The sequence below is a fragment of the Myotis yumanensis genome, unplaced genomic scaffold (assembly GCF_028538775.1).
Source record: "Myotis yumanensis isolate MYYU_CA2020_CCGP unplaced genomic scaffold, mMyoYum1.0.hap1 SCAF_23, whole genome shotgun sequence".
Taxonomy (NCBI): Eukaryota; Metazoa; Chordata; class Mammalia; order Chiroptera; family Vespertilionidae; genus Myotis; species Myotis yumanensis.
The window spans coordinates 2,635,975-2,658,306 of NW_027223774.1; the positions used below are offsets into that span (position 1 = coordinate 2,635,975).

Consider the following 22,332-nt stretch of genomic DNA (forward strand, 5'->3'; position numbering starts at 1 on the left):
AATTGGAAAAAATTGTATAATTATGATAGCTAAATGCCTAAAAAAGTAAAAATTTATCTTTAAGAAAATTTTCCTTTTTTCTGAAATAATTAGAATTCAAAATATGTTGCTTATTGGTCTGATTAAAAAAGAGGATTAATTTTATGATCTCAACTGAAATTTTTAATATAAAAACCAGTGTAAATTTAATTGCAAAGAACAATGTAGACAGTCACCACTTTGGGCCGCATGACCTGGAAGCCGCCATGTCAGCCACATGGCTTGCCACGCCCCTGGGGCCGCCATCTTGAAACAGCAAAGGCCCCTCCCTCTGATTTAGCCAAAAAGGAATGTCTTCTCACTGAGGCAGGATGGAATTTCAGGGGTGGAGCTTTAAGGCGGAGTTTTACTACGGAAATGTGGATGGGGGCAGAAAGTGTTCTTGCCTCTCGGATTTATTTAATACTATTTTTAAGAAGATATTTTTAATGCTTAATTAGCAATCACGGTCTTAATATCATTTCAGTAGTATGATAGACCAATGTTTCTGAGCAGTTGGCTTTATAAGGGCCGACAATAAAGCTCGTATTCCTTTAAAAGGCTAAGTCATTTTTCTAATCTCTTAAATCTAGAAAACCCTACTTTCTTTAAACTAAGGACAATTAAAGGTTATATGTTCCCTCCCTAAACAAAAGTTAAGTAGCTTATGTCAAAGTATTTAAAAGGGACTGATACCAGTAATCCAATTTCTATGATCCCAGCTGAAATTTTAAAACCAGTTTAAATTTACTTGATATCTCTTAATCATTATAAGAAGTATATAATTTTTAAATCATATATATATATATTTGATGGTCTTTCAAGTTGGATTTCAAAACTATAACCAAGGAATGACTTTGAGAAATTTCATGGGCCCTGAAATGTTTTCAAAAGTTTATTCTCTCTTTTTAAAGGATTTTTTAATTTAGCTAAATTTAATATACTTGAAATCACATGGAAAGCTTTATCAAATAAGAATTAATAAATATAATTTAAGTTTTTGCCTCTGAGAAAGGGCAAAACAAGTTACTTGTTTAATATTTCTTAAAATACAGCACTGGAATTTTAAGATGTAATTTGAAATAACAAAAGCTCCTCCCCGCTGCATTTTAAATTAGGCTGGAGGTGGGGCAGCATTTGGCCCTTGTGAATCAAAAGTTTACTAAATACTAAATTTATTTGCTTCGCTTTACCTTTTTAAAAAAATACTTAAATTACTATCCTTGTAAGCAACTGAATCGTAGTAAAGTAAATTCTTCTATAAAGGTTACTGAAGGCTTCCCATGATTCCTCTATATATGCAAATAAGCCAAAGGGTATACTCTTTAAAAATATAATTACTAACATTTAGAGATTGTTGTTAAAATACTAAATCTGACAATAATTAGTCACCATAAATAAAATAATCACTTGAAATATATGGCTTTGCGGCAGTATTTGTTAAAATCTCAAAAGGCAACCATGTTTCTTACATTTGTTGCTTGTGTGAGAAAGAACTGTCTGGAAGGAAATAAAAAGAGGTTTCCTTCAGATGCCTAACTAAAATTAACAATCAATATATTGGGCCTCAAAAGCTAAATTAAATAATTTGTGTTTTGCCTCCTTAAACAAAGTTTATGTAAATTTACCCAAAGACTAATACCAGAAATTTAATTAAGGTCATTTACTGTCCATAACTTAGGACAAGTAAAGTTAAAAGAATAAATGTTATTTCAAACTGACTTAAAATTGGCAAATTGGGTTAAGTGGATATTCAGGGGAACTTAGTTGTCACTTATTAAAAGATAAACTTTTACAATTTTTATATAAGACCTCCATCATTATACCAAAAAATACTACGCAGGAACCAATTCCTGGAGCTTTAACTGTTTTTACTGATGGGTCATCAAATGGGAAAGCTGCCTATCATACTATAAATTCTGACCGAGTCATATTGACCAGTCATACTTCTGTGCAAAGAATTGAATTAAAAGCTATTAAGGCTGCGTTGCAGATTTCCAACAGTCTATTAATATAATTTCTGATTCCTCTTATGCTTCGGGCCTAGTAAGTAGAATTGAAACTGCCCAGTTGAAATGGTTTAGCGACCAAAGTTTATACTTACTATTTAAGCAGGTTCAGCAGATTGTACAGCAGAGAAAATACCCTTTTTTGGCTGTCTAATTTATTCCCCTACTTATAGGACTGGGGGTCTGTGGAGCTGTGGCCTCTGGCACAGCTGGATTAGGAACCGCATTACATACTTATAATAAATTATCTAATCAATTAATTAATGATGTTCAGGCTCTTTCAGGTACTATCAATGATCTCCAAGACCAAATTGACTCCCTAGCAGAAGTAGTTTTACAAAATAGAAGAGGATTAGATTTACTTACAGCAGAGCAGGGAGGAATATGTTTAGCCCTACAGGAACGCTGCTGTTTTTATGCCAACAAATCTGGAATCGTCTGAGACAAGATAAGAAAACTCCAGGAAGACCTCGTCAAAAGGCGAAGAGAGCTGTTCGAAAACCCCCTTTGGAGCGGACTCAATGGCCTACTCCCCTACCTGCTTCCTGCACTTGGCCCCCTTGTCAGCTTACTGTTAATTTTAACCTTTGGTCCATGGGCTTTTAAGAAACTGACAAGTTTTGTCAAACAGCAAATTGATAGCATCCTGGCCAAACCCATTCAGGTTCACTACCACCGTTTAACTACTATAGACCGAGAACGTGATTGTGATTGCCAGAGCTCCCTCCCCACGGGGACAGCATAAAGCCAGAGGAATGCTTACCTACACTCTATATAGAGGTATGGTATGGGCACCGTCTGGGTGCAGGGCAAAGCACTGCAAGGGAAGGTCAAAACAGAAAATCAAAATTTTCTCGACCGCCTCTGGATTTCTCTGTGAGCACACCTGGTTTGCATAGAGGTTGGTATCCATACATATATAATTGTTGGCTCTGCCTCTCCTCCCCAAAAGATACCAAGAGCCACCAGAGGCGAGATCTGCCGATCTCATGGGAGGAACCAGGTCACTACTCCCCCAGTCAGTTAATGCCCACCCTTAACTAAATGGTAAGGGAGGAATTGTTGGGAGCCACTATAAATCACATATACATCTCCAGTTTACAGCATAATAGGTTTATGGCTCCTCCAAGCCAACTCCCGGTTTGGCCTGGAGTTAAAACATACCCTCACCCTTAGCACAAACCTGCTACATCTCAGCTGATAAGCTGCTACATCTCCGCTGATAAGCGCATAGCTGTGACATTCCAGAGCCTTTGTTACATCCTTAATGAGAGGCTTATCCCATGGACCCCCCTTTCCCCACCAACATAAATACTACCCGCTATAAGAATAAAATTGAGGCTTGATCAGAACTTTGTCTTGCCTCCATTTCTTCGCGTCTCCTATCCTCTCATTCCTTTGCAGGATTTGGTGCGGTGTACCCACGATGCGTGCCCTGCAGGTCGGGGCATGCGGCCAATGCATTTTCCACCAGGTTTGGAATAACGTACTTTCCCACCAGGAATATATGAGACAGAACGAGTCCACATTCTTGTGAACAATTGGTTTTGTCTGACTCTGTCATTCTCAATGCTGGGAGGTGGGCAGCAATATCACATTAGGGCTGAATTCAATTTCTCCTCTGACTACAACTGTTGGGCAATTTTCCTAAGTGTCCGGGCCATGTAACCATCCTCAAAGGACGGTGGATTGGACACAGTGTTCATGAGTAGGTGGGACTCTAGTAAGGTGCCAGCATCTTCAATTATTGGGACACTGTTGCTATTGATGGATCTGAGAAAGTGTCTGGTCTTTGCCCCTGGCTCCTGGCACTGAGCTCCTAAAACCCTGGGCATCTCGTGAGTGACAAGTGTCTTTGGGACGCTGATGAAATGGCTCTTGGCTGAGGGTCCTGGAGAGAGTTAGGGTGGGGGCTGGTCCCCAGAAAGACCAAGCTGATCAGAGGGTTGGAACCTTCAGGCCCTAGAAGGAGGCAAGAACAGGAGGAGCCTGAAATGTATCTCTCCAACCAGAGTCCTGTGTGCAGGGACCCCTGGGCCAGCGGGACAATGAAGGCAAAAATGAGCCCTGATACTGTCAGATGGGGACACCCAGAGAATGAGACCAAAACTCCTACACAAACACAGTAACATGCATCATATCCACAAAAGCAAAGAAACAACAAACACCCAGAAGAGAGGTTCTGAGGGCCTGACCCAGACCTGAGCCTCGGATGACAAGGGGCCTGGAGATGTGATTCATTCGAACAAGTGACAAGGCCTGTGTGTCCCTGTGAGCACAGGTCCTGGTGGGACAGGGAACACTGAGGGACAAGGTCAGAGGAGCAGAGAGGTGACCCGGTTGAGGAGTGACTACAATGCACTGAGCACCACCTGAGCACAGGCCCCGACCACACTCCGTCCTTACAGCCTCTCCCATCTCCCCTGCAAAGAGCACAAAATACACAGGAATCTGCAGAATCCTTGGTGCTTCCATTTATTTACTCTGAGAAAATAATTAATTAAAGGGTCTCCTTTAATTACCCATCACCAGTCACGGCAAGAATTAAAACACGAGGTCAATCCACAGTCTCATTTCAATACAAAGCAGGAAGGTGCAGCTCAGCGCCCCAGGGAGTAAAGGAAGGGATGGGGAGGGCCCAGCCATTTCTGCTGACAGGAAAGTGTGGGGAGCAGAGCAGGCCAGTCCCCAAATCAGTGGTTCTGAGTCAGGAAGTGGGAGCGTGAACACATCTTCCATCACTCAGTCCCCACAAGGCAGCTGCCTCACGCTGTGGAGGACAATCATCATGAACACATTCAGGTCAGTGGCTGTAATTGGTGACATTCTCAAAGCCCACTTCATGCTCACAGTGTCCCACAGACTCCCCACCACCCAGTCCTCCCCTCTGCCCACCCCTCCCCACAGCAGGTCTCACCTTTGGAAGCTGAGAGAGACGCATCAGAGCCCTGGCCGCTGTCACTGCCTGGGGGGGTGGAGGGATACACCAGGAGAGGGTCAGAGCCCCAGGGCAGGAGACTAAGGAGGAACTATGGGGGAGTCCCCTATGGCTCCCATCTGCACTGTCACAGGGACTCAGGGGTCACCCCTCCATACTCACTGGCAGCCTGAGCATAGCTCCCTCCTTTCCCACCTGCGGGAAGAAAACATCCTGTGAGAGACCAGGGAGGATGCAGGGCCATGAGGTCCTAAAGGAAGCCCTAGTCCTGGGCCCCAGAGAAGTTTCCAGAACCGTGTGTATAGACCCAGGGCAGGACCAGGAAACCTGAGGGCAGTGCATGTGTGGGGACTGAACGCACCACCCTCCTAGAGGTCTGTGCTCAGCAGGGACCTGCCCTCTGACCTGAGACTGCTGGGAATGGGGTCCCCACCATCAGCATCATCAGGTGATAAGTGGGTCCCTCATATTCCCACGGGCCTCACTACAGAGTAAGTGTGAGCACAGAGCCCCACACTGGCCATCACACGGGTGGGGATGGTGCTTCCAGTGAATGAGGTGGGACACACGTCGACCTGGGCTTGAACCCCCAGTGGAACAAGAGACACAGACCCCACCCCTGCCTACCTGAGCGCCTCCTCCACCACATTACAGCTCCAGCCACGGCTACCAGGACAACCAGGCTCACAGCGATGCCCATGATGATGATGAAGGTCTGAGAAGGCGGCTCTGGGAGGAGAAGGGAAGGGAGGGTGAGGGCCCTGACCCCAGGCCTAAGCCCAGACCCCACTGAGGTCCCCCAGGGCCCCTGCTGCCCTGAGAAGAGGCTCTGTGTCCCCGGCCCCTCCTCACCCCATCTCAGGGTCAGGGGCTCGGGCAGCCCCTCGTGCTGCACATGGCACGTGTATCTCTGCTCCTCTCCAGGGGGCACCCCCACAGCCGCCCACTTCTGGAAGGTGCCGTCCCCCGCAGGCCTGGTCTCCACCAGCTCCATGTCCTGGGTCTGGTCCTCCCCGTCACGCTGCCAGGTCAGGCTGATGTCCGCAGGGTAGAAGCCCAGAGCCCAGCACCTCAGGGTGACCTCACGCTCAGAGATGGGGTGGTGGGTAATGTGGGCCTTTGGAGGGTCTGAGGGGAGGGGAGAAAGTGCAGGAACTTTGCATCTGCCATGGGTCACTCCAGCAGGGCCCATGTGACCATCCTGAGAGTAGACACACCTGGGGTGGAGCAGGGAGCACACAGCCCACACACCAGCCTGGACAGAGGCACCTGGAAGGCCCTCCTAGTCTTTAGAAAGTTCTAGAATCAGAGACACAGCCCAGGGCAGGAGGCAGGTCTCTGAGGGAGAAAAGGGATTTCTGGTCCTGACCTGGGTAGAGGCCACGTGACTCAGAAAAGCGGGGGTCAGGCCTAAGACACAGTGGGTGTGGGCAGCGCACAAGGCCTGAGAGAGAAGGTCCCCTGGGTCCCAGAGCCCACGTAGGGCCCATGGGAGCCGCTGATGGGCTATTTCAGGGGGTCTCCCTGCACCCCAGGAGAGCCTGCACCCCTAACTGTCCCTGAGAAGAGGGGGGTCCCTCTGTACCTGACCTGACATCCAAGGGGCTCCCTCCCTGACCCAAGGAGGGGTGTCTGACACTGACCCCCTGTCCTGTCTCCTTGTAGGAGCCCCAGCCCCGGGGAGAGGGGGTGGCCCCAGGGCTCCTGGTACCTGCGTGCTGCAGGGTCTCCTTCCCTTTTTCCAGGTACATGAGCAGTGACTTCACACACTCCCCCTCCAGGTAGATCCTCCAACGCTCTGCCCAACCCTCTGCCTCCCACTTGTGCTTGGTCATCTGAGCCGCCATGTCGGCCGCGGTCCAGGAGGTCAGGTCCTCGTTCAGGGCGATGTAGTCGACGCCATCGTAGGCGTCCTGTCTGTACCCGCGGAGGAGGCTCCCGTCAGGACCGATGTCACAGCCAAACATAACCTGGAGGGTGTGAGACCCTGACCCCGCCCCGCGGTCAGCCCCGCCCCGCCCGCCCCGCGGGGACTGAATCTAAAACTGAAGTGACATCGGGTCAAAGTCCCCGCGGCTCCTCCCGGGTGGGGGCCGGGCGGGTCCCGCCGCCTCGGGGTGACGCTCGGACCCGGACCCTCGGGGCGACCCCGGCCCGTCCGTGGGGAGGGGGGGTCGGGACGGGCCCGGCGCGCGGCTCACCGTCCTCGCTCTGGTTGTAGTAGCCGCGCAGGTTCTGCAGGTTCCCTCGGAAAGTCTGTGCGGCTCGCTTGGCCCTCAGCGTCTGCTCCTCCCAATACCCCGGGTGCTCCCGCTCCACCCACGGCTGCTGCATCCACCGCGCCCGCGGCTCAATCCTCGGATTCGGGGCGCTGCTGTTGAACCGCACGAACTGCGTGTCGTCCACGTAGCCGACGATGTAGAATTGGGGCTCCCCGCGGCCGGGCCGGGACACGGCGGTGAAGAAATACCTCATGGAGTGGGGGCCTGGGGGGCGGACGGGGGGCAGGGCCGGGGCTGGACACGCGCCTTCCCGGCCCTGCGCCCCCGCCGGGTCCCCTCGCTCCTCCCCGCACCGCCACCCCCTCCGACCCCGCACTCACCGGCCCAGCTGGGGGTCAGGACCAGCGCCCCCGAGAGCAGCAGGAGGAGGGTGGGGGGGCTCAGGACCCGCATCATCCGCTTCGGGGGGACCATCTGAGTCCGGGCGCTTCCGCGGAGAAGTGATTACTGGAAGCCGGTCTGATGCTGATTGGCTGCTCTGGAACCGCTTAGCCAATGGGAGTGAGCAATGGGGCCGCGTCACAAGTCGTCAGGAAGGAGGCGCCGACACAGGTTGGGAGAGGGGAAGTGAAACCAGGCGCTGGGGAGTCCCCCACACGGAGCTGCCCCCCCAGACTCTGTCCCCTGCGTAGCCTGGGCGCAGGCCTGGGCCCTGGGACTCGGTCCTGACCCTCCTCCTGCGCGGGGCGCCCGTCACACTGTCCCCGAGGCTTGGCCCGGGCGCTGTGCTGTTCAGGGACTTTCCAAGGTTTTGGTGTCACCATCTCTGTGCGGCCTCACACACAGGCAGGCGTCCAGATAACCTTGTGTGTGTGGTGACGTCATCATAGTGACCCTCACGGATCACACAGGGTGAGACAGTTATTAATCCAGGTCGCATGCTCACTGCCTGTGAGATGATAACAGAAGTCATGTTTTAAAAATATATATATTTTATATTGATTTCAGAGAAGAAGAAAGAGGAAGAGAGAGATAGAAACATCAATAATAAGAAATAATCATTGATCGGTTGCCTCCTACATGCCCCACACTGAGGATGGAGCCTACAACACAGGCATGTGCTATGACAAAAAGTTGAGCTCTGACCTCCTGGTTCATAGGTCAATGTTCAACCACCTGCCCCGCTGGCTGGGGAATATTGAATAGTTTCTGTTCTGTTCTGTCACAGTCCCCAGGGCTGTCTTGCTGGGTGGCTCTGGTCCTCATGCAGGTTATGTAAAGTGATGCCTTGTGTCTCTAAGTCCCAGAGACCTTCCCGAGCTGATGCAGTTAATGACGTCATCAAAGCTCACAGGTGTTGCTGTTCCCACAGAGCCCCCTAGAAAAGCCTGTCAGCACTGGGGAGCGGTCTAGCTCACGTGGTGGGTCACACCTGTTCCAACATTCTGGTTTTCTCTTGGGGGCTGACATTGTATCAAGACAACAGGACTGTCAGTTGGCACCTGCCAGGTGATATTTCCTGAAGGGAGAAGCTCATGTTCATTTTAAAAAATATATACTTTTGTTGATTTCAGAGAGGAAGGAGAGGGAGGGAGAGAGATAGAAACATGAATGATGAGAATCTTTAATTGGCCTCCTCCTGCTCGCCCCATTGGGCATTGGACACACATTGGAGATTGGGCCAACTCAGACATGTGCCCTTGACTGGAATCAAACCTGGGACCCTTCAGTCCGAAGGCTGATGCTCTACCCACCGGGCCAAGCCAGCTTGGGCACTCATGTTCATTTTTGAGAAAGTGTGAGCCAATTCACCAAATCTCAGCAATCCTATTGTCTGTGTCATCCATTCTTTTAAGTAAACAAGGCCAGGCCGGGTGTGGCTCAGTGGCTGAGCATTGACCTATGAACCAGGCGGTCAGGGTTCTATTCCTGGTGAGGCCACCTGCTGGAATGCAGGCTAGATCTCCAGTGGGGGGTATGCAGGAGGGAGCTGATCCATGGTTTTCTCCCATCATGGATGTTTCCATCTCTGCCTCCCTCTCAGTTCCTCTCTGAAATCAAATTTTTAAAATATATTTTTATTGGTTTCAGAGAGGAAGGGAGAGGGAGAGAGAGATAGCAACAACCATAATGAGATAGAATCATGGATCTGCTGCCTCCTGCATGTCCCCTACTGGGAATTGAGACCACATCCCGGGCATGTGCCCTTGACCTGAATCAAACCTGGGACCCTACAGTCCGCAGACCTATGCTCCAACCATGGAGACAACCAGCTAGGGCTCAATTTTTTTTAAAAAAAAAGTAAACATGAGCCCTAACCAGTAGGGGGTGTGCAGGAGGCAGCTGATTGATGTTTCTCTCTCATCGATGTTTCTACGTGCCTATTTCTCTCCCTTCCTCTCTGTAAAATATCAATAAAACATATTTTTTTTAAAAAAGTAAACATGGGCCCTAACCGGTTTGGCTCAGTGGATAGAGTGTCAGCCTGCAGACTCAAGGGTCCCGGGTTCGATTCCAGTCAAGGGCATGTACCTTGGTTGCGGGCACACCCCCAGTAGGGAGTGTGCAGGAGGCGGCTGATCGATGTTTCTCTCTCATCGATGTTTCTAACTCTCTATCCCTCTCCCTTCCTCTCTGTAAAAAGTCAATAAAATATATTTTTTAAAAAAAAGTAAACATGCCGAAACCGGTTTGGCTCAGTGGATGGAGCGTCGGCTTGCGGACTGAGGGGTCCCGGGTTCGATTCCGGTCAGGGGCATGTACCTGGGTTGCGAGCACATCCCCAGTGGGGGGTGTGCAGGGGGCAGCTGATCGATGTTTCTCTCTCATCGATGTTTCTAGCTCTCTATCTGTCTCCCTTCCTCTCTGTGAAAAATCGGTGAAATATATTTTGAAAAAAAAAAAAAAAAAAAAAAAAAAAAAAGTAAACATGGGATCCCATGAGGAAGAGGCTAGCTCAGCGACCACACATGATCTCCCTGGTACATGAGACTTGGGAATGTGGCAGAAATGTTTTTTGTGTACTTCCCAGGTCATCATATAAGGTATTTTTTATCCTCCATTTTTATTAAAGACAGTTAAGAAATTAACCCATTTGTGTAATGAATGCAACATACATATGTCTTCTTTTAAAAAATATTTTTAATTTTCCTAATATAGTTGATGTACAATATTGTGTTAGTTTAGATGTACAAGTCTGGTTAGACATTCATATAACTGATACAGTGATCGCCCCCATACATCTGGTACCATGTGGCCTCACATGTAGTTGGTACAATATGATTGGCTGTGTTCCCTGTGCTGTCCTTTCCCTCCCCGTGACCACACTGTAGGGACCATGTTGTAGCTCCTCCTCCTTCACCTGCTGTGCCCAGTCCCTCCCCTGCCCTCCAGCAGCCAGCAGTCTGCTCTCTGTGGCTGAGTCTGTGGCTGCTGTAGGATCCTGTTGGGCGGATTCCAGGCGGCTCTGAATGCTGGTTGTGGGGAGGATGGTGGTCATTGTCCTGTGGTTGTGGGCGATGCAGGCACTGCTTTCACCTTTGGGGCATCTCCACCGGAGGCCACGATGTTTTAAAAATGTGGGTGGAAGGATGAGGCTTCAGTAAAGAGAATAATTTCACCTCCTTCAACCGTGTCGTTTAAATCAAAACTGGTTTTGTTCTCTGTCTGTGTGTCTTCTCTCTGCAGGTCAGTGCTGGGTTGGTGTCAGCCCGTTCGTGCTGAGCTTGGCCTCAGCGCCCATGTCAGCGGAGTGAAAAGGCGAGGATGTCCTTCATCTCCTGCAAACAGTGCTGACCCTCCACCTCCCGGGGAAAGGCTCTCAGATACTTCAGGGTTCCACAGACCGAACTTTGAGAAAGGTTGTTCTGGATAAACCAGGGAGAGAATCCCAACTGTCCCTGCTTCTGCCCCTGTCTTTTCTTCCCAGAATCCCTCTCCCTGAGGGGGGCTCCCTGCACCCCACACTGAGCTTAAAGCCCAGCTGCTGGGACCTTCTAGAAGAGAGCTCACCCCTGGAGGGGGAGAGAGAGAGAGAAACATCAATGTGAGAGGGACTCCGACTGAGTGCCTTCTGCACGGGGATCAAACCTGCACCCCAGGAATGTGCCCCTGTTCAGGAATCCCACCTGTGACCCCACAGTGGCCGGCAGCTGTGCTATCCACTGAGCAACACCAGCGGGGACAATAACATATTTTTTAGGGAAACATTTTTAAGGCTTTTACAAAAATATAACTTTTCCTGTAAAGTTTTCAGTTACAGCTTTGGCCAAGTTGAGCGATGTCTCCTACAACCAAAATTTTCAGGTTTAAATCCCACACAGGGTACATACCTAGGTAGGGCGTTTGATCTCCTATTGGTGGCTATGGGAGATAAGCAATTAGATGTTTCTCTCTCACTTCCATGTCTCTCTCTCTCTCTCTCCTGCCCTCTCTCTAAAGAGTCAGCCCCCCCTCCTTTCCACCCAGGTTCAGTGCCTGCCCCTTAGAGCCTGGCTGTGTGCACAGGGCGACCATGGAAGGTTCTGCCCTTGCACACCTGCCTGGCTCAGCCCCTCACCTCCTCAGGCCTGGCACATGCCCTCAGGGATCGCACCCTCACCACCTGCTTACAGTGCGCCTCTTTCTCACTTTGCATTAATTCATTTAAAATGTTAAATTAACGTCCCAGCCGGTTTGGCTCAGTGGATAGAACATTGGCCTGATGACAGTAGGGTCCCAGGTTCGATTCAGGTCAAGGTCACATGCCAGGGTTCTGGGCTCGGTCCCCAGTGGGGGGTGTGCAGGAGGCAGCTGATCAATGTTTGTCTCTCATCATTGATGTTTCTCTCTCTCTCTCCCTCTCCCTTCCTCTCTGAAATCAGTAAAAATATATTTTAAAAGAAGAAAGGAGGAAGGGGTGGCATGCTCATCTCTGGCAGGGGCCTGGGGGCCTGGGGTGGAGGTTGGGGGGGTATTTCCCACCGCAGCCCCTTGGAAGGCCTGGGGTGAGCTTGTCAAAACAGGTCGTATTTGCAGGGCCTGTTCCAGGTCAGGAGCGGCCGGCACAGCTGTGGCCCGTGCTGCGCGCACCCAGCTACTCCCTGTCTCTCAGGCGCAGGCTCCCAGCGGGCTCCCTCCAGGTGGAAAGCCTGCTCCCCTCCCCCCAGGCAGCCCCCCTCCCGGGCGGTGTCCTTACTGTCCCCCTAGAGGCCCTCCCTGCCCTGCCCCTGCCAGGCGCCCCAGTCTCCTCTAGCCCCGCCCTGCCTGCTGTCCTTCACACACAGGTCACTAACGCATATCTGAATGATGGATTGATTGATTGATTGATTTTAGAGAGAGCGGGAGGGAGGGAGAGAGAGAAAAACATCGCTTTGTTGTTCCACTCGTCCATGCAGTCATTGGTTGCTTCTGGCATGTGCCCTGACCAGGGATCGAACCCACAACGTTGGCATATGGGGACGATGCTCTAACCACTGAGCCCCCGGGCCAGGGCCCATCACATCTGTTACGGGCACATCCTTGCTGCCGCCTGTCCCTCTGGGAGCACATGAGCTCTAAGAGCACAGGGACTGGCCCGCCCTTGCACAGCTGTGTCTCCACCGCCTGAGACCGCCTGGCGGTTCCTTTAACACCCCTGCTGAGTGACTGGGTGAGTGACCGCCACGCAGACACCACGCACACACACTGACATTCTCATATACACTCACACACTGCGCCCACACGGACACATCCACACACACTGACATTCTCACACACACACACACACACACACACACACACACACTGCGCCCACACGGACACATCCACACACACTGACATTCTCATATACACACACACACTGCGCCCACACGGACACATCCACGCACACTGACATTCTCATACACACACACACACACACACTGCGCCCACACGGACACATCCACACACACTGACATTCTCACACACACACACACACACACACACACTGCGCCCACACGGACACATCCACGCACACTGACATTCTCATACACACACACACACACACACACTGCGCCCACACGGACACATCCACACACACTGACATTCTCATATACACACACACACTGCGCCCACACGGACACATCCACACACACTGACATTCTCATATACACACACACACTACGCCCACACGGACACATCCACACACACTGACATTCTCATATACACACACACTGCGCCCACACGGACACATCCACACACATAACACACTGACATTCTCATACACACACACTGCGCCCACACGGACACATCCACACACACTGACATTCTCATACACACACACACACACACACTGCGCCCACACGGACACATCCACACACACTGACATTCTCATATACACTCACACACTGCGCCCACACGGACACATCCACACACACTGACATTCTCATACACACACACACTGCGCTCACACGGACACATCCGCACACACTGACATTCTCATATACACTCACACACTGCGCCCACACGGACACATCCACACACACTGACATTCTCATATACACACACACACTGCGCCCACACGGACACATCCACACACACTGACATTCTCACACACACACACACACACACACACTGCGCCCACACGGACACATCCACGCACACTGACATTCTCATACACACACACACACACACACACTGCGCCCACACGGACACATCCACACACACTGACATTCTCATATACACACACACACTGTGCCCACAGGGACACATCCACACATACTGACATTCTCATATACACACACACACTACGCCCACACGGACACATCCACACACACTGACATTCTCATATACACACACACTGCGCCCACACGGACACATCCACACACATAACACACTGACATTCTCATACACACACACTGCGCCCACACGGACACATCCACACACACTGACATTCTCATACACACACACACACACACACTGCGCCCACACGGACACATCCACACACACTGACATTCTCACACACACACACACACACTGCGCCCACACGGACACATCCACACACACTGACATTCTCATATACACACACACACTGCGCCCACACGGACACATCCACACACACTGACATTCTCATATACACACACACACTGCGCCCACACGGACACATCCACACACACTGACATTCTCACACACACACACACACACACACACTGCGCCCACACGGACACATCCACGCACACTGACATTCTCATACACACACACACACACACACACTGCGCCCACACGGACACATCCACACACACTGACATTCTCATATACACACACACACTGCGCCCACACGGACACATCCACACACACTGACATTCTCATATACACACACACACTACGCCCACACGGACACATCCACACACACTGACATTCTCATATACACACACACTGCGCCCACACGGACACATCCACACACATAACACACTGACATTCTCATACACACACACTGCGCCCACACGGACACATCCACACACACTGACATTCTCACACACACACACACACACTGCGCCCACACGGACACATCCACACACACTGACATTCTCATATACACACACACACTGCGCCCACACGGACACATCCACACACACTGACATTCTCATATACACACACACACTGCGCCCACACGGACACATCCACACACATAACACACTGACATTCTCATACACACACACTGCGCCCACACGGACACATCCACACACACTGACATTCTCATATACACACACACACTACGCCCACACGGACACATCCACACACACTGACATTCTCACACACACACACACACACTGCGCCCGCACGGACACATCCACACACACACTGACATTCTCATATACACTCACACTGCGCCCGCACGGACACATCCACACACACACTGACATTCTCATATACACACACACACTGCGCCCACACGGACACATCCACACACACTGACATTCTCATATACACTCACACTGCGCCCACACGGACACATCCACACACACACTGACATTCTCATATACACACACACACTGCGCCCACACGGACACATCCACACACACTGACATTCTCATATACACTCCCACACTGCGCCCACACGGACACATCCACACACACTGACATTCTCATATACACTCACACACACACTGCGCCCACACGGACACATCCACACACACACTGACATTCTCATACACACACACACTGCGCCCACACGGACACATCCACACACACACTGACATTCTCATATACACACACACACTGCGCCCACACAGACACCACGCACACACACTGACATTCTCATATACACACACACTGCGCCCACACGGACACATCCACACACACTGACATTCTCATATACACTCACACTGCGCCCGCACGGACACATCCACACACACACTGACATTCTCATATACACTCACACTGCGCCCGCACGGACACATCCACACACACACTGACATTCTCATATACACTCACACTGCGCCCGCACGGACACATCCACACACACACTGACATTCTCATATACACTCACACTGCGCCCACACGGACACATCCACACACACTGACATTCTCATATACACACACACACTGCGCCCACACGGACACATCCACACACACTGACATTCTCATATACACTCACACTGCGCCCGCACGGACACATCCACACACACTGACATTCTCATATACACTCACACTGCGCCCGCACGGACACATCCACACACACTGACATTCTCATATACACTCACACACTGCGCCCACACGGACACATCCACACACACTGACATTCTCATATACACACACACACACACTGCGCCCACACGGACTCCTCCACGCACACTCACTACAAACACACACTAACATTCTCTTACACACATTCACACACACTAACACACATTCTCACACACACATACTGCTACACTCAAATGCACACACAGTCACACACACACACTGTGCCCACTCGAACACATCCACACACACTCACTACACGCATGCACTGACGTTCTCATACACAGATTCACACAAACACATTCTCACACACATACTGCTACACACCAACGCACAGACACACACACACAGACATTCTCATACACACATACACTGACATTCTCATATACACACATTCACACACACACACACACACACACACTGCACACACGCGGAAAATCCATACACACATTGACATTCTCATACACACACATCGACTCACACTGACACACATTCTCTCACACACACACACACACACACACACACACTGCTACACACCAACACAGATACTGCACCCACACGGACACATTCACACACATAACACACTGACATTCTCATACATGCACACTCACTAGCACACATTCTTACACACACACACGCGCGCACACACACACACACACACACACACTGGATGCCTCACTATCATGCAACATGATGATGAGAACGTTTCCCATGTCGGGATGCATTATTATTCTGAAAACATTCTCCAAATTATTGTGAAAAAGTCCAAAGACACCTGCCGTCTGAAAGAACGCAATGCTCACCCTGGATGTCACCACTTTAGTCGCTGCCCCATTTGCTTTGTGTGTCTATTTCTACAAATATTTGCTGAAATATTTGAAAACCGCCTGCCAACACCATGACCATCACCCTAAACAGTTCAGGATCCACCCCTTAAAGAATAACCCTTCCATCCATCACTATGATTATTATACACAGAGAATCACTGCAGCCTCTAATATGTTAAAGTGTCAGAGTGACGGGAAAGGCTCCATATTGTCCTGCAAATGTCCTTCATTTGGAGAAGAGGAGCCCCCAGGAGCCCTGGCTCCCTCTGAGGGTCCCCTCCCCTCCCCGCCACCCCTCTCCATCCCCCTGAGGGCAGCACCACCCAAAACTGCGATGTAGAAACACTTTCTTCTCTACCCTATTTCTGTTTGTGTTATTATTATTTTGTTGTTGTTAATCCTCGCCCGAGGATATTTTTCCATTGATTTTTAGGGAAAGTGGAAGAGAGAGGGAAAGACAGAGAGAAACACATGGATTGGTTGCCTCCTGCATGAGCCCTGTCCAGGGCCTGGGATGGGAGGAGCCTACAACTGATGTACGTGTCCTTGACTGGAATCGAACCCAGGACCCTTTGGTCTGCAGGCCGATGCTCTACCCACTGAGCCACACCGACTAGGGCATATTTCTGTTTGTGTGTTTTTTTTAACTCAGTTTTTTGAAATATAATTATCTCTTTTTTTAAGGTAAGATTTCCTTTGTTTCTCTTATTTATTATTTATTTTATTTTTAATATGTTTTTTATTGCTTTCAGAGAGGAAGGGAGAGGGGGAGAGACACACAAACATCAATGATGAGAGAGAATCACTGGGGATTGAGCCCCCAACTCTGTGATGTGCCACTGACCGGAATCGAACCTGGGACCCTTCCGTCGGTCTGCAGGCTGATGCTGTATTCATTGAGCCACACCAGCCAGGACTGAAATAAAATCATCTCTTATTTGGGAACAACATTCCAGGTCTACAGAGCCTCGCACAGTGAGGAGATGCACATGAGACTGTTGGGCTCAAAGCACAGCTCCCCTGGGCCCCAGGCCCCTCGACAGGACAGAAGAGGGGCCCTGTGCCAGGGTCACACCTGGGGGCCCAGAAGTCAACCTCGAACAGCAGGTAGGCCTGAGACCCCTCCCCTCCTCCCGACATGGCATCCCATAATCCAGAGCGCAAGAAAGGCTCCACAGCCTTGGCCAGTTTAGCTCAGTGGATAGAGCATCGGCCTGTGGACTAAAGTGTCCCAGGTCCAATTCCCGGTGAGGGCACATGCCCAGGTTGTGGGCTCGATCCCCAGTAGGGGGCGTGCAGGGGGCACCGGATCATTGATTCTCTCTCATCATTAATGTTTCTCTCTCTCTCCCTCTCCCTTCCTCTCTGAAATCAATCAAAATATATTTTTTTTAAAAAAAGAAAGGCTGCACATACTGGATCTAAGGCCCGACCATCCCAACCTCCCCATCCCCATCCCCAGCGAGAGCCCCGGGCCTGCCCCTGCCCCCTCCCTCACACTCACCAGCACCTGCCCCAATCCACCTGGAGGAACCGCCTTCTGTCCCCGCCCCTGTCTGCCCGGCACCCTGGTCCCCAACACATCCCGCTGGCTCACCTCCCCGGCTCCGCACACCCCTCCCCTGTCCCCTGCGCCTTCCCTCTGTGCCCCCGGAGTTCTCAGCCCAGGATCGGCCAGGTCCGCACAGCCCTCCCCAGGGTGTTGGTTCAGCCCAGCCCAGGATCGGCCAGGTCCGCGCCTTCCTCTCCAGGTCGGTCGGTGTCTCCCTCCACTCGCTCACGTGAAGGCCCGCCGGACCCTCACCCGAGGGCGCCTAAGGGATGGAGGCCCCGCTGCTGGGCTCTCCAATCTGCCCCCCTGTTTGATCTGGACCCCACTTCTCACAGGCTTCTTCCCTACGAAGACTGAGAACAGCGGGGAAACTGAGGCAGGGCCCTGGCTCCGCGAAAGACCGACTTAGGCTCCAGGCCTCCCGCCTCCACACACATCTGGGCTGTCCCTGCTCCGCGCTGAGTCCAGGACACCCCCCGCCCGCCCCCTGCGCTCTCCGCCCCTGGGAGGCCGGCTCACAGCCGGGGGTGTACATGCTCCTGCTGAAAAGCAGGTTTAAAAAAAAACAACTTTTATTTTATTTTATTATTTTAAAAAATATTCTTATTGATTTCAGAGAGGAAGGGAGAGAGAGAGATAGAAACATCAATGATGAGAGAGAATCATGGATCAGCTGCCTCCTGCACGCCCCTCCCCCCCCCCCCCCCCCCCGGGGATCGAACCCACAACCCAGGCCTGTGCCCTTGACAGGACCCTTAGGTCCACAGGCTGACGCTCTATCCACTGAGCCAAACCGGCCGGGGCTGAAATGCGGTGTTTTATTGAGGACGCGGAGAGGGGGTGGGAGGGGGGCGGCTCAGACCAACTCAGGGCTACAGAGTGAAGACCGCTGTACGCGGCCTTAGTCCCGCATCACGGGTGCCCCGTGCGGATGCGGGATGAGGGGCGCTGTGAGTCGGCTGCAGCGCTGCTCACACGCATTCCGGTCCCAGGGGCCCGCGCCCCGTCTTTTACGGAGGAGCTCGCGGGTGTTCGCTTTCCGAGGTTGTGCACCCGCTGTGGTCCTTAGGCCCCGGGGGTCTGGTGTCTGACTCTCTCTCTCTTCCCTGTTCGGGCAGCGCTCCGCGGGGATTAGAGAGGACGCCCGGCCCGCCGCCTCCACTCGCAGGACAACCTTCCGCGCCCGCACCGCGTTCCCTGCGGGGAGTTTCCCTGCAGAAGAGTCGGCGGCGGGCGAGGCGGGCGTTCCAGGGGGAGGGATGGCGGGACCAGAAGAGGAGGCGGGCGGGCCAAGCCTGGGGTCTCCCCGTTTCCTCGGTCGGCGCCCGGGCCAGGCCTCGGGGACAGTGTGACGGGCGCCCCGCGCAGGAGGAGGGGCAGGACCGAGTCCCAGGGCCCAGGCCTGCGCTCAGGGCTCCGCAGGGACAGAGTCTGGGGGGCAGCTCCGTGGTGGGGACTCCCCAGCGCCCTGGCTTCACTTCTCCTCTCCCAACCTGTGTCGGCGCCTCCTTCCTGGAGACTCGTGACGCGCCCTCGATTCTCACTCCCATTGGCTGAGCGGTTTCCAGAGCAGCCAATCAGCGTCTCCGTGGCTCCCGGTTATAACTCCTCCGCGGAAGCGCCCGGACTCAGACCGCCCCCGCTACGCCGAGGATGCGGGTCCTGAGCCCCCCCACCCTCCTCCTGCTGCTCTCGGGGGCGCTGGTCCTGACCCCCAGCTGGGCCGGTGAGTGCGGGGTCGGAGGGGGCGGCGGTGCGGGAGGAGCGAGGGGACCCGGCGGGGACGCGGGGCCCGGAAGGCGCGTGTCCAGCCCCGGCCCTGCCCCCCGTCCGCCCCCCAGGCCCCCACTCCATGAGGTATTTCAGCACCGCCGTGTCCCGGCCCGGCCGCGGGGAGCCCCGCTTTCTCGAAGTCGGCTACGTGGACGACACGCAGTTCGTGCGGTTCGACAGCGACGCCCCGAATCCGAGGATGGAGCCGCGGGCGCCGTGGATGCAGCAGCCGTGGGTGGAGCGGGAGGACCCCCAGTATTGGGACCGGAACACGCGGAGGGCCAAGGGCAACGCACAGATTTACCGAGATGGACTGAAGATCCTGCGCGGCTACTACAACCAGAGCGAGGACGGTGAGCCGCGCGCCGGGCCCGTCACGACCCCCCTCCCCACGGACGGGCCGGGGTCGCCCCGAGGGTCCGGGTCCGAGCGTCACCCCGAGGCGGCGGGACCCGCCCGGCCCCCACCCGGGAGGAGCCGCGGGGACTTTGACCCGATTTCACTTTCAGTTTTAGATTCAGTCCCCGCGGGGCGGGCGGGGCGGGGCTGACCGCGGGGCGGGGCTGACCGCGGGGCGGGGTCAGGGTCTCACACCTACCAGTGGATGTTGGGCTGCTACTTGGGACCCGACGGGCGCCTCCTCCGCGGGTACAGTCAATACGCCTACGATGGCGTCGACTACCTCGCCCTGAACGAGGACCTGACCTCCTGGACCGCGGCGGACATGGCGGCTCAGATCACCAAGCGCAAGTGGGAGGCGGCCGGTGCGGCAGAGCATCACAGGAGCTACCTGGAGGGCCTGTGTGTGAAGTTTCTCCGAATTCACCTGGACAAAGGGAAGGAGACCCTGCAGCGCGCAGGTACCTGGGGCCGCCCCCTCTCCCCGGGGCTGGGGCTCCTACAAGGAGACAGGACAGGGGGTCAGTGTCAGACACCCCTCCTTGGGGTCAGGGAGGGAGCCCCCTGGATGTCCAGGTCAGGTACCAGAGGGTCTCACCTCCTCTCAGGGACAGTTAGGGGTGCAGGCTCTCCTGGGGTGCAGGGAGACCCCCCAGAAATAGCCCATCAGCGGTTCCCATGGGCCCTGGGACCCAACGGGACCTTCTCTCTCAGGCCTTGTGCGCTGCCCACACACACTGTGTCTGAGGCCTCACCCCAGCTTTTCTGAGTCACGTGGCCTCCACCCAGGTCAGGACCACAAATCTCTTTTCTCCCCTCAGAGACCTGCCTCCTGCCCTGGGCTGTGTCACTCAGAGTCTAGAACTTTCTAAAGACTAGGAGGTCCTTCCAGGAGCCTCTGTGCTCCCTCCCCCACCCCAGGTGTCTGTCCACTCCCAGGATGGTCACATGGGCGCTGCTGGAGTGTCCCATATCCGATGCGAAGTTCCTCCATTTTCTCCCCTCCCCTCAGACCCTCCAAAGGCCCACATTACCCACCACCCCGTCTCTGAGGGTGAGGTCACCCTGAGGTGCTGGGCGCTGGGCTTCTACCCTGCGGACATCAGCCTGACCTGGCAGCGTGACGGGGAGGACCAGACCCAGGACATGGAGCTGGTGGAGACCAGGCCTGCGGGGGACGGCACCTTCCAGAAGTGGGCGGCCGTGGGGGTGCCCCCTGGAGAGGAGCAGAGATACACGTGCCATGTGCAGCACGAGGGGCTGCCCGTGCCCCTGACCCTGAGATGGGGTGAGGAGGGGCCGTGGGCACAGAGCCTCTTCTCAGGGCAGCAGGGGCCCTGGGGGACCTCAGTGAGGTCGGGGCTGAGGCCTGGGGTCAGGGCCCTCACCCTCCCTTCCCTTCTCCTCCCAGAGCCGCCTTCTCACACCTTCATCTTCACCATCATGGGCGTCGCTGGGGGCCTGGTTCTGCTGGGAGCTGTGGTTGGAACTGTGATGTGGGGGAGGAGGCGCTCAGGTGGGCAGGGGTGGGGTCTGAGTGTCTGTCCCACTGGGGGTTCAAGCCCAGGTAGACGTGTGTCCCGCCTCATTCACGCGAAGCACCATCCCCACACGTGTGATGGCCAGTGTGGGGTTCTCTGTGCTCACACTTACTCTGTAGTGAGGCCCATGGGAAAATGAGGAACCCACTTATCACCTGATGATGCTGGTGGTGGGGACCCCGTTCCCAGTAGCCCCAGGTCATAGGGCAGGTCCCTGCTGAGCACAGATCTCCAGGAGGGCGGTGGTTCCAGTCCCCACACATGCACTTGCCTCTGGTTTCATGATCCTGCCTTGGGTCTATACACAGGGTTCTGGAAACTTCTCTGGGGCCCAGGACTAGGCCTTCCTTTAGGACCTCATGGCCCTGCCTCCT

At 53.4% G+C, this 22,332-nt stretch overlaps 2 protein-coding genes across 13 annotated transcripts in view; one reads left to right on the forward strand and one right to left on the reverse strand.

The window, feature by feature from the left end:
• LOC138999553 (patr class I histocompatibility antigen, A-126 alpha chain-like) overlaps nt 1–7,679 on the reverse strand; it is a 42,654-nt gene extending 34,975 nt beyond the window's left edge. For 2 of the 4 annotated variants that reach the window (XM_070401708.1, XM_070401707.1), the window contains exons 1-6: nt 7,568–7,679; nt 7,167–7,451; nt 6,677–6,952; nt 5,818–6,093; nt 5,593–5,694; nt 5,128–5,160 (exon numbers count right to left, since the gene is read on the reverse strand). In XM_070401708.1, coding sequence (XP_070257809.1) covers nt 5,128–5,160; nt 5,593–5,694; nt 5,818–6,093; nt 6,677–6,952; nt 7,167–7,451; nt 7,568–7,661 — 1,066 coding nt within the window. In that variant the 5' untranslated portion in view covers nt 7,662–7,679. Of the gene's footprint in view, nt 1–4,477; nt 4,798–4,944; nt 4,993–5,127; nt 5,161–5,592; nt 5,695–5,817; nt 6,094–6,676; nt 6,953–7,166; nt 7,452–7,567 lie in introns of those variants that run through there. The other 2 variants (XM_070401705.1, XM_070401706.1) reach the window with 2 other exon arrangements.
• Nucleotides 1–22,332, forward strand: part of LOC138999548 (patr class I histocompatibility antigen, A-126 alpha chain-like) — a 375,823-nt gene that overhangs the window by 306,485 nt on the left and 47,006 nt on the right. For 3 of the 9 annotated variants that reach the window (XM_070401685.1, XM_070401688.1, XM_070401690.1), the window contains exons 1-5: nt 19,867–19,971; nt 20,087–20,371; nt 20,603–20,878; nt 21,430–21,705; nt 21,829–21,933. The exons of 1 other annotated variant lie outside the window; for it this stretch is intronic. In XM_070401685.1, the coding sequence (XP_070257786.1) occupies nt 19,899–19,971; nt 20,087–20,371; nt 20,603–20,878; nt 21,430–21,705; nt 21,829–21,933 (1,015 nt within the window). In that variant the 5' untranslated portion in view covers nt 19,867–19,898. Of the gene's footprint in view, nt 1–19,862; nt 19,972–20,086; nt 20,372–20,602; nt 20,879–21,429; nt 21,706–21,828; nt 21,934–22,332 lie in introns of those variants that run through there. 5 more of the 9 variants (XM_070401691.1, XM_070401697.1, XM_070401692.1 and 2 more) reach the window with 4 other exon arrangements.